Source organism: Alligator mississippiensis, chromosome 3 (assembly GCF_030867095.1).
Source record: "Alligator mississippiensis isolate rAllMis1 chromosome 3, rAllMis1, whole genome shotgun sequence".
Classification (NCBI taxonomy): Eukaryota; Metazoa; Chordata; order Crocodylia; family Alligatoridae; genus Alligator; species Alligator mississippiensis.
This window is the reverse complement of record NC_081826.1, coordinates 54,448,939-54,461,147: the sequence shown is the minus strand read 5'-3', so window position 1 is coordinate 54,461,147 and position 12,209 is coordinate 54,448,939. Positions and strand designations below refer to the sequence as shown.

General features: G+C 39.2%; 1 protein-coding gene across 1 annotated transcript in view; it reads left to right on the top strand.

Annotated features, from left to right (window-relative positions):
- Positions 1-685: 685 nt before the first annotated feature.
- Positions 686-12,209, top strand: part of STMN2 (stathmin 2) — a 68,240-nt gene continuing 56,716 nt past the window's right edge. The window contains exon 1 of the mRNA XM_006275968.4: positions 686-902. Within this exon, the coding sequence (XP_006276030.1) occupies positions 884-902 (19 nt within the window). The 5' untranslated portion in view covers positions 686-883. The remainder of the gene's footprint in view (positions 903-12,209) is intronic.

The window sequence follows — 12,209 nt, the reverse complement described above, 5'->3', positions numbered from 1 at the left end:
TGCTTATGATAAATATCTCCTAATACCTCAAGCCTGAAGCAATCTTCTTCCAGATGTTATTTGTGGGCAGGGCAGGTTATCCAGGTTCCCACTGGTTTTCTGACATTACAGAAGAGAGGAGCTATTGCCACAATCATTGATTTTTTTTTTGATTTTTTTTTTACATTTACCCTGCTTTTTCGTTTTCTAGAGCCCTGTATAGATACTAATTAGGACAGCTGTCATTCTCTGGGTTTTACCACTGCATGTGTCGGATGAGGCAGGAAAATATAACATAAATCTTAAAAAGCAAAAACTTGCAGCCCAGCCACGTGTGGTGACCATCAATGAACAATAACGTTATGGGTCAGAGGAAAAATAAAGGAAATAATTAAAAGAACTGTGGTTGTTAAAATGATTTGGGGAAGGGGGGAAGCCTTCCTCCCTTTGTCCTACCCGTACAATAAAAAATTGTTAGAAATGCATTTGGGTATGTTTTACAGATAGCAACAGCAGAGCTTTCAACACCAATAGGCTTTTTCATGCAAGACATAAAACATTTGACATGGACTGTACTACTCGCAGTAGAGCCGGGGGGGGAGAGACGTTCAAGGGCTGATTTCCATTTCAAACTGCATTCTGGCACTTTGTCCTCCAGCACCATTGGCGGATCAATATTTAATGCTTGGAGACTGTGGCTCTGCAGGAGTCATGTCAGGGGACCTCTAGAGCCAATCTGCTTGGGTGGAGGAGTGATAATTATTCATGGGCTCCTGCCTCTTGCTCCTTCTCTTGCACAGCCCCACTCTGCTGACTCAGTGCCTTATTCAGTCTTCTCTCTCTCTCCACTGCTGTAGCTGGAGCCCTTTGCCTTCACCACCTCTGAGAATCCGCACATCCCACCATGGCTAAAACAGCAATGGGTAAGAAACCACATCTCTTTTTCTTCAGCCAATGCAATTTCCTAGGACTGTCAGCTCTACTGGGGCCTCCCTTACGTGTTTAAAAAAAAACCAAGACGATGTTAAACATATGGGTTTAAGTCTTTTCCTCTTTTTTCCAATTAAAAAACAAAAGGAAAGGAGGTGGAGTGGGGGTGGGAGCCTGCGGATCTTTTGAAGTCCACCCAAAGATCTGCCCCTGGGGAGCTTCAGCCATGTCAGCTGGACACTCATTTCAAGCGGGGAGGTAGGGGTTGATGTTAAAGCGTCTTATTTTTCTTTTCTTCGGTGCCACTCGAAAACAGGGAAGTTAGCTCTGCTCTTCTGCCCTGGGTCCTGCTTGCGAGCCCCGATCCCTGCCTTTCTGCTCGTCCCTAAAGACAGTGTTTGAATGCGTGATCAGAAAAGCAGCTGCAAAAGGGAGCCGAGCGGCTCAGGAGGCCGGGCGCCGGGCCGGGGTCTTTGTGTGCGGGCGGGGGGCTTTGTGCCGGGCTGCGCCGCTGCCCCAGGTCTGCCCGCGGGGAGGGAGAGGGCCCCCGCAGAGCCCAGCGCCAGCCGCCCGGCACACTGCAGACGGACCCCACCCATACGACTGCTGCTGCCGCCTCCTCGCCGGTACCCGAGGAGCCCTCGCCCAGGGGCCACGAAATCTGCCCGGTCCCCGCAGAAACGCAGAAGGGGAGGTGGGAGGGGGTGGAGGTAAGCAGCCAAGCAAAGGCTGAACACAGCCGGGACAAGTCCAAGAATCCCCTGTTGTTCCAGCATGGGGGCTGAGCCTGCTGCTGGCAGGACCAAGGGAAAGTAGGTCACTGGCTCTTCCTGTCTCCCTTCGTGTCGGGGTGTTTTTGTAGACCAGGCAGCAGCCTCTCCACCCTTCTTTTGTCTTCAGTGTGGAGCCTCCAAACAGTCTGGTTTGTGTCCTGAGAGCAAATCCTCTGTGTAAACTCAGCAGCCCCACCCAACCCTGCACACCCACTCTCTAGCCCTTTGAATGTCTAATGCTCATGCTTTTGCCCCCATCTTTCCTCCTTCTTTGGTGCCTGAAGAGGAGGGCGAGGTGGCCAATAATTACAGTGGCAGAACCCTGAAAGATCCATGACTGCAGTCTTTGATTATGGGGAGCAGCAAAACACCTTATCATCTGGCCTCCTCCACACACACACACACACACACACACACACACACACACACGAGAAGGCTGATTGCAATTAATTTTCTGGACCTTCTGGGGAGTTACCATGATGTGAGGCTAACCTAAGAGGCACTAGCAAGACCCCCACCCCTTTGTTTAACTGAGACTGCGATTAACTGCTGTATGGTGGAAATGGGTGGAGAACTAGGAATTGCAGTGCAGGGTGTGGAAAGGATGGAAATGCATTAGCCAGCAAGTCTGGCTTTCAAAAGGATCCAAACATCAGCAAATTTCTGTCCGATTCTTTTGGTGGAGCAGAACAAAACATGGATGAAACATTAGAAATCAAGATATCAAAACAGTTTCCTATTACGCTCACACACATCGCACAAAATAATGAGGGAGATGTTTAAACTATGGTGTCTCCTTTTAAAAAAAAACAAATGCCATGTATATGAACACTCAATGTGGGATCTCTTTGACAATAATCCTGTTTCAATCTTGAGCATTTGTTCAAAGTTAACCTGAATGTTTCCAGTACTAGCTCTACCCAAAAAAGAAACTGATACAGTTTCCTTGATCTGAGAAGTGATCAGTGGGGATGGCAGAGATTCTAACCTGGCACTGGTACCCCTGGGAAAAAGGCATGAGACAGCTGTATATGCAAATAGACTGAGACAAGAGCTGTGGGAGTCTGGCCAGCCCTGCAGTGCTGAACACGCCATCCCCTCCCCATTGCAGCAATCTGGTAATCAGTATTGATAATTTGTAGTCAGTTGGAGACTGATCACTGCAGAAGGCCCCTGTTAGGAATTCTGTCTCCACAGAAGAAAAAGGCTCTTCGAGCTTTGATTAATGTTCTCACAGAACACAAGCATAAAAGGTTTGTGGCAGGAAAGTGGTTGAAATCATTAGATTCATCCAGACTAACTGGTTCCAGACTGCCTATTCCTTAGTTCCTGATTAGAGCTACATATTTGCTATATTTGCATATTTTAAAATTCCTTAAATGCTAATTGCATTGCAACTTTAAACAGCTATTTTTTTAAAGTAAGAAATGTAATTAAGGACTAAATAGCTTTTTTTTCCTTTCATTTCACAAAAGAGAAATAGTTCTGTTGACCACTTTTTTTAGTCATTATTGTGATATATATTTATTTTTATACAGATTTAGGCATTTTTTCAGGCATTAGAAGATATCTCTGTTGTTAAATTCTATCAGGGCCTTTTTATCTGTCCTGACTAAAAGGTTGCTTCTATAGTAATCAAAAGTGGAATATGTTTTCTTCAGCTAATAATCTTTATTTCCATGTGAAAGATAAGACTTTCAAATTCTCCGTTCCTGTAAAATAAGTTACACTTGTTCTGGACCAGAACATAAAGCTTTTATCCATTTATCCACTGAGAGGGTGACAGTGCTTTAATGCATTTTCTACTATATACTATAAATGTTACAAAGCATTAAATATAACAGTCATATCTACCTGCCATTATAGTCAGTTGGAAATGTGTAATCAAATACAGAACACTCACCATTATGCTTAGTTTAGGATCCCTGTCCAGTAAAGGCACTTTACCAGGTTAGGCATATGAGGAGTCCTCTAGGCTTGAATAAGCTATTCACATGCTTCAATACCTTGCTGAAGGTGTGCCTATATTCTGGAAAATAATTGCTGGCCTAATTTGACCTCTTTACTCAAGCACAACTCCTGTTGACTTCATGAGGATTTTTACTTGAGTGAACACTTTAGGGGTCAGGCAACAGTTTGCTTTAGTACTGACACAGCAGGTCACTTTTGTTATAGGTTGGGGCGTTTGTTCGTTTTATTTGATTTGCACAAATAACCTGACTATATGTAGGACTAATATTTATTTTACTCTTCACCTACATAATTGTTGACACATTGTTCCAAATAAAATCTGAATACTTTTGATGTGTTTGTTCATATATGTATAAGACATGTTATATATGTATAAACGGAGCTAGAGGATACTATGAACTACACAGATCCAGCCATTTTCTAAGATCCAGGGAGGGCAAAGCATAAGTGTTTAATATCATTAGAACTCAGAATTGTGTCTCGTTCTGTTTTGGGCATTTTAACATGAAATTATGGGCCTATCAAAGTTAGACACACACAAAAACCCCTTTTGCCATTAGGGATATTGTTTGTAGCCATGTTGGTCTAAGGATATAGGCAGACAAGGTTCTTTGCGTAAATCTGATATCTTTTATAAGACCAACTAAAATAGTTGGAAAAATTTATCTTTGCAAGCTTTTGGGTACAAACACCCTTCTTCAGGCAGAGGAAGCGTCTTTTGCTATTAGCACTCTTGCATGTATATTCTTTCTGAAATTTTTTCTAATAGAAACATACTGGAAAAGTGTGAATAATACCTTAAATATTGCTCCAGTTCAATTCCAAAATAGCTAATTAGCATTGGAAGGGTGAAGGTTGGGCAGGACTGACATCAAAGAAGCTCAACCAGTCATACCTTAGCTCACCTGCATATTACACATTGATAACAGTGTTTCAGAACTCTTCATCCATTTGGAAAAAACCCTGGTTTACAGGCACACAGTTGAGTGCTACATCCCGATGAATAGGATTTAGCTGTTAAAAATGTTTTCCAATAACTATTGCATTGCTATTATAATCCAATACACAATTATATACATGCTGCTAAAAATAAGTGCATAATTATTTAATGCAAATATTTTAATTATGTTGGATAGTATTTTAATAACTAAGCGCTGTGGCCCTGATCCAGCAAAGCACTTATGCATTTGCTTAACTTTAAGCTCATGAATAGTTCTGTTCACATCAATGGGCCCAACTATTGTTTGTTTAGGGTTAGATACGTGACTAAGTACTATGTTAACTGGGAACAAAAATATGTTCTAGCACATTTTTATGCCATTTCTAAATATACAAACCTCCTCAATTCCCATGTGATCCTTCTTAAATATAATACAATCCAATATTGAAAAACTGTTTAAATATTAATGTCCAATTAATGTACAATGTGGACAATCATTTTAAATACTAATAACACAAAATATAGAAAATAATGAAATAAAGAGGATCTAGAGAAATTCTGCCTGAATCTAGAGGGTGCAAGAGGGTCCTATGGTTCTAAATGTTGTTGAACTCTAGCACAAGAAAGACGTCCAAATCCTATTAGATTTTTGATCACTTAAAATGGGGTGTGGTTTCAAAAATGTTATAAAAGAAATTCAGAGTTTTAAGTATTTTGACTGTTTTAAAAGAAGGCAAATATTTGTTTTAATTAGAATTTAATTGACAATGATTTTTTTTAAAACCCACTTATACAGTTGAATAAATACTGCTTTTTTATAATCCCTCATAGCATTTTTTTACAGCCTATCTCATATATTAAATCATCTTATGCTTATTAAGATGTCATATAATATTCAAAGCAAAAAATCCTCAGAAAGTTGACATTTCTAAAGTGTTCATGCACCACAAGAATCTTCTCAAGTTTTCATGCCAACCAAAACCGCAGTCTCCAAATCATTTATTCGTTCATATCAATTTTGGGAGCACTTTCATCAGCCATTAATAGAGATTCTAGTTTTATATTAACTTCTCTTTGTATGCAATGTAATACTGTATTTCTCTAGATTGTACTTGATGTCAACATTCTTTATTATGAAGTAATGACTACACAGGTAGTTAAAGTGCCAGCCAAGTCACTGTATTTTTCTAAGATAATGCTCATATTTATTTCTTTAAAAATTAAAATACTAAACTAGCCCTATCCTCCAAATTTGGAAAATGATATCATTTATCAGAATTAATATTAAAGATCTATACAAAATAAAAGGCTGAACTAATCATGCATACTAGTGTATTAGGATAGCACTTACAATTTTAAAGAGGTGCATAACTATTAACCAGTTAACGTTAACCCAACACCCTGCTAATGCAGGTAAGTATAATTTCCAAATTCATGAAATTTTGCCCTGTAATTAATCCTATTCAACCCATTCAAATCAACAAAATTCTACAACATTTAAACCAGGGGAGAACTGGGCCCAGAGTGTCCTTGGTTTTGCCTACCCAATGTAATTCACCTCAAGTCTCATTTTGAACGATGTTGATTGTCCACATTTCCAAAGACAATCCTAGTTGCAGATGTTCAGCAACTGGGGGGCGGGGGAAGAAATCAGACCCTGCAGGTCTTAAATTAGGCACCTTAAAATGAAGTCAATCAATTAAGCAATTCTAGTGAACACACCTAAAAATTATTTACCTAAATGACTTGCCAAAGCAAGTGAATGGTAGATTCACCTTTAGTATCAGGAGTGTTGAAAAGGCTTCCAAGACTCATGATCTAGATGGAATTAAGGACATCGAGACCCTGAGGTCCTCAAGGCCTCATGCATGTTAAGTATTTTGCTTTCCTGCCTAAATCATTGGGTGTTAGTATTTTCCATAATGGCCTTTGCAGAAGTTCCACCTCCAAAAGCAATTACTTCTGGAAGAACAAGCATTGTATTGCCAATCAGTGTTGACAGGCTGTTTCTTTGATAGCTAATCTCAGAAATTTACACTCATTGAAATAAGGTAATAAAGATAAAAATATTCTATGGCTATTATCATTAGGTGTTGCAGATGAATATAAAGAACATTTGTTTTATAGCAGTACCAATGAAATAGATCACGTAGGTGTCATCTTTGGATCTGAGACTCTCCAAACCAAAGACCAGATCCTGGCCCATTGGAATCAATGTAGCCCTGCATGGAACCACAAAAACTAGTTAGCTAGTTTGATAGAATATACGACAATTCATACCAAATACCTGAGGCTAGAACTGAGCCTTAAGGCTATGTACTCCTTTGATTCTGCCAGAACTGTTCAATATATAATCAATGTTAATCTTAGAGGAAGTGTTAATTCCTCTGTAGACAGTAGCTAACATCTGAAATGTGTGTATAGCCACACACTCAGACCCGATTTTAGAGACATGCAACACAGCAGCCCATAGTTTCCCACAAAAGTTAATAGAAGCCATAGTTTCTTAGGATCTTTGAATATCAAGTCTTTTATTTAGGGGCCTAAATACAAATGCAAGAGAGTGATTATAGATATCAGTCTTTAAAAACATTGCCCTCTTGGAATATAATGTGCAAGTATGAGCAAAACTCAACATGCAAATCTCCTTTGTGAATGTTTCATTTTTTATCACATTCATGTTTTCCTCCCCCATCAACAGTATGCTAACAATAGTATCTTTTAAGCAGTGAAGATAGATTTAAGCTACATTTAGAAGGTTATACAATCAAACTGGTATATAGAAGAAACAAAACATTAGGCTTTGCGAATCAAATTTAGACCTTCTGGTCATTATCAGGATATCTCTTGAAATATAATATCTATAAATACAATAATTCCAATGTGCAAAATCTATAATTATTATAATAGTTCTATGTACAGGAAATATCACCTGTGATTTATGCACATGATCAGTCAAAAAACCTGGTTTTTAGTTACAGTTATGCCACAAACTTCTTGTGTAATTTAGACAAGTTATTCCAGTCTAAATCCAATGAAGACTAGTTTAGGCACAACACCTAACTTGTAGGTGCCTGTTCCCATAGTGGAATCCAGAACTTTAAGTGAAACCATGTTCAATTAATGGGGAGAGTTAGGCAAATCAGAATGGGATCCAAAACAGCCAGTATATGGAGCAGATCTTTAATGGCAGCACACCTAGGCCAGATCCTAGCTCATAAATAAGGCAACTGGATATACACTGAAGTTTGATTCTATTCCATCCTACTCAAGTCCCAGAAAATCCCTTAATATGTTGCCAAAAATCCATTAATGGATCTAGAAGAAACTCCTAGAAGAAGGTTTCAGACTGGATATAAGGAAAAACTTCTACATGGTTCGTGCGACCAGACTCTGGAATAGACTCTGGAATAGGGTGGTACAGGCCCCTACCCTGGAGATCTTCAAAAGGAAACTGGATGCACAGCTTCCTGGGGTTATTTGAACCTAGCAGTCTTTCCTGCCCATAGCAGGGTGGCTGGACTCAATGATCTCGCAAGGTCCCTTCCAACCCTAAACTTCTGTGAATCTGTGAATCTATTTTTGTCAGCTTAGCCTTAAAACAAAGGCCAAAAAAGTAATGAGGAAGAGAAGGAGACCTCATCTACTTTGTGTATTTAAGATTCAAGCAGGATAGAATAGGATTATATTTAGGAGCCTAAGGGCACATCTACACGTCACTGCTCAGCGATCTCACTACACCACCATGCATAAGTACTTCCTTTTGGAAGTATAAAGCACGGTGAAGTATGGCTGGTTACTGCACCATGCGCACGGCAACGTAGCAGTGCACTATACCAGGGCAGCACACCACTACAGCAACATAGCTGGCAATCCCATGTACACCGACGTGATCACTACGTCACTGTAGCATGCCATGCAGCAATGTAGCATGTTGTTCCGTTGCCATAGGCTGATGAGTAGACACGCCCTAATAGGTGGAATAGGCCTATAGAGTATAGCCAATATAGTAATAGGTGGAATAGGCCTATAGAGTAAAGCCTTCAGAGTATAGCCATCTAAAGCTAACCAATAGGGAAATGCAAAGAACAGAGTGAAATTTTAATCTCACCCCAGTTTTCTTTTAAAACACCACTGAAGGAGGATGCAGTGGTGCTGTTTGCTTTTATGTCCTAGTTCAGTGGTTTAAGCACTAACCCAAATTACAGGAAATACACGTTCATTTCCTCCTCTCCCTGAAGACTCTGAAGCCTACATTTTTCATGTCCCAGGAGAATGTTCTGTCACCAGCCAATAGACTACAGCCTGTTCTAGATGGGAGACACTTTCCCTCCCCCCTACTGAAGCTGTGAAGTTATGTAGAAAAGAACTGAGGATTCATTAGACCAAGGAGAGAACACGAGATGGTGCTTCAGACTAGAGGCCTGAGTACTCACTTGGGAGGGTGGAGACCTGCGTTATGGTCTCAGCTTTCAAGACTGGTTCTGTATTTCTACTGAAGTAGTTATTAGATACAATACAGAAACTGTCCTTGGAGCAGAAGCTAGACATCAGGTCTTCTGGGAGATGGAAAATATGGGCTTTAGCTCCCTCAGGATGAGGAAAGGGAACTGCATTTGTGCATTTCTGTGCAGTACTTGAACTTTTGGGTATCTGAAAATTCCAACAAACAGTAAGGTCTGAACAATTTTTAAGTCACAAAATGTATTGCCTTTGGAGTTCAGATACCTCCAGAGTCAGGCAGCAGTTGTGTGGAGTTTCCTATGGTCACTGTTTCAACTTAAATGCTCAAATTCTTTCCCTTCTTTTTAACCGTGTCTTTTATTGCATCTTCTGACGCTTCATTTTTTCTCATCTATAAAAGAGAGATAGTACTATTCACTTACCTCATAGCTGTGATATGAAGTGACATTTCTTAACACATGGATAATTTTTTTTGTTCTTCTGATGTTATTAAAGTTTCATACAGAACAAACCATATGACAATTGTCTTTCCAAAATGGTGTAAGTCCTGTATTCAGATTCCTTTATAATCCTCAGGATAGCACTGATTGAAACTAACAGATAAGTTTTTAAAATTTGTTCCTGATACATGAGTCTAAATTCTTACTTTGCAATATGTGAAGCAATGTATTATTCAATATTCTGGCTATTCTTCCTCTGACAAAATTTCTATAACCATCTCATGTTATTATTGAGATTTCCATTACAGCATCATTTACATACCTAAACCAGATCAGGGCACTATTGTACATGAATATATAGAGAGTGGTTGTCTCTACCCCACAAGAATTCAAGCCTTGAAGTTCTCTAAATGTGTACATGAAAAAAGCTTCCCACTGGGAATTTAAAATGTAACCTATGAATCAAGCTCCATCATTTCTCAAAGACATTTAATGTTATTGCTTGTGTGACCTTTTTTATTAGTCCTCATTAAAAAATGACATGTAGCTATTTTGTAAGCATTTGTTCCCCCAAGAGTTTCATGCAAACAGAAAAAGCAGTTTGTTGGCATTCAGCACTCATTTTCATAGTCACTAGAAAATACAGTCTCTCTTTCACATGAAAGTCTAGTATTAAATTGCTGTACAGAAGACTCTGTATGCAATTCCAAATATTGTACTGACTAGTCTTAACACAAAAGAGTATTTTTAAACTAAGAGATCCCTTTTTCCTGTGCTTACAGAATTTTACAGAGATTTTTAATGCCATCAAGATTGGTCTTGACAGTTTGCAGCAAGCATCTTACTGTGCTTTTTTTAAAGTTAGGTAGTAGGCAATTGCCACCCACACTCATCATTTAAAAAAAGATTCTTCACTATTTAATTGAAGGCCTACACATTCTCAAGCAAATGGCTGTCCTGAAAATCAAGGTACTACTAAAATGACTGTTCGATAAGTATAAATTTTAATTATTTTCTTGAGGAACATTAGTAGTAAGAGATGCTTATTTGAATATAAATCTGAATTTAATTAGTTTTAAAGTATTCCCTAGTGAAGGTAAATTATGTTTATTCATTAGTCAGATTTCAGTGAGACAAGGCAATGAGCTTGATGAACATTAATGTGTACTGCTCTATATTGAAAATGTAGAAAATTTCACCCTCTAGTGGTGGGAAGTCTCAAAAGCAAATATTCTAATATCAAGCATAAAGGAGATACTGTAAATGCTGGAAAAACTCTTTAACCTACATATCTGGTCAAGAGTGCAACAAGGGTACACAAAACAACTTTAACTAGCATGACATTGCTCAGAGTCCCAAACCTCTCCAGCACAGAGGATGCAAATACTGCCACGATATATATACATTTTGAATAGCACAGTAAAAATAGAATGCCCAGTCCCATTCATTCCCTAGATAATACACTACACAAAACAATTACCATAATTCAACAATTCAGATTAATATAATGTTACATGAGATGGTGTTTCATCTAGTTTTATGTATATAATTCCCAGGTTTTTGGGAAAGCAAATTGAAAAATAATTGTATTCAGGTCTAGAAGGGAGAGTGACCTAATGACAGGAGTGATTCCCTAATGTGACTTCTTCTTATCAGCCTATTCCAGTCCTCCATTCCCTATCCCCCAATTATCTCAGTCCTAGTGGCCTCCTTCCATAGCCAGGCCCATGCTCCCTATCCATCTGCCAGTTTTCCCCTTCTATCCCCTTTTAGTCACAGTCTGCCTCCATGGTTTCATTAACCAGGTTTCCCTGTCTCCATCTAGTTGGTCAGTCAGTCTCTGTCTCCAATTTGTTATTGTTCTGATTGAATCTTCCACTCCTCAGTTGGCTGTCAGTCTTTCCCAAGACCTGGTTTCTCTTACTGCATCCCATCTTTCCCCCTTACCAGATTTCAGTTCCAATCTATGCTTACATGCTTTTGTCTCAATCTGCTTTATTTACAACCTTAGAGTCAGCTCTTGCCCCTCTACATTTCAGGCAGGAAGGGTCCAAAGCCTTCTCAAAGCTAGCTAGGTGCCATAATAGGAAGAAGAGAGGGCACAGAAGGAGGCTGTTGCCATGCTGGCTAATGATAGTTTGCTTATGCTCAGTTTGTAGTGGCCATTCTGAAAGTCTCTGGCTTTCAGTTACTATATTTGCACCACAGCTGCAAGGAGAAGTAGTGCAGGAAAAGTCATCTCTATCCCCACCCAATCCTGCAGTGTAGCATGCATATTGTAGACAGAATCTTCATAGACTTTAGCCGCCTAATTCTGATATGTCTCTCCTAAACATATGTGACTTTCGAGCTTATCACTTAACTAAATTTGGGTAGATTTTCACAATAACTGCAAAAGGCATGTCCCTGATAAAAGGCTACCTACATCCTTGCCAAATTTCAAGCTAGGGTTTGATGATGCTAGCTTCTCAGCTAAACAACTGAAAAAAAAATTGTAGCATGGGCAAAACATCATATTTTCCCTAAGTTTTGTTCTCAGAAAGCTCTGAAGCAAGTTTATGCTCTCAACAACAACAAAAAAAAGAATTATCTTGAAGCAGACAGCCAACATGGAAAATTCCAGCTTGAATTATTATAATTTAGCAAGGGTAGAAGCAATAGAGTTCAATCACACAAAAATGCTGAGGAGCCTACAAAAATCCATATTTTCTG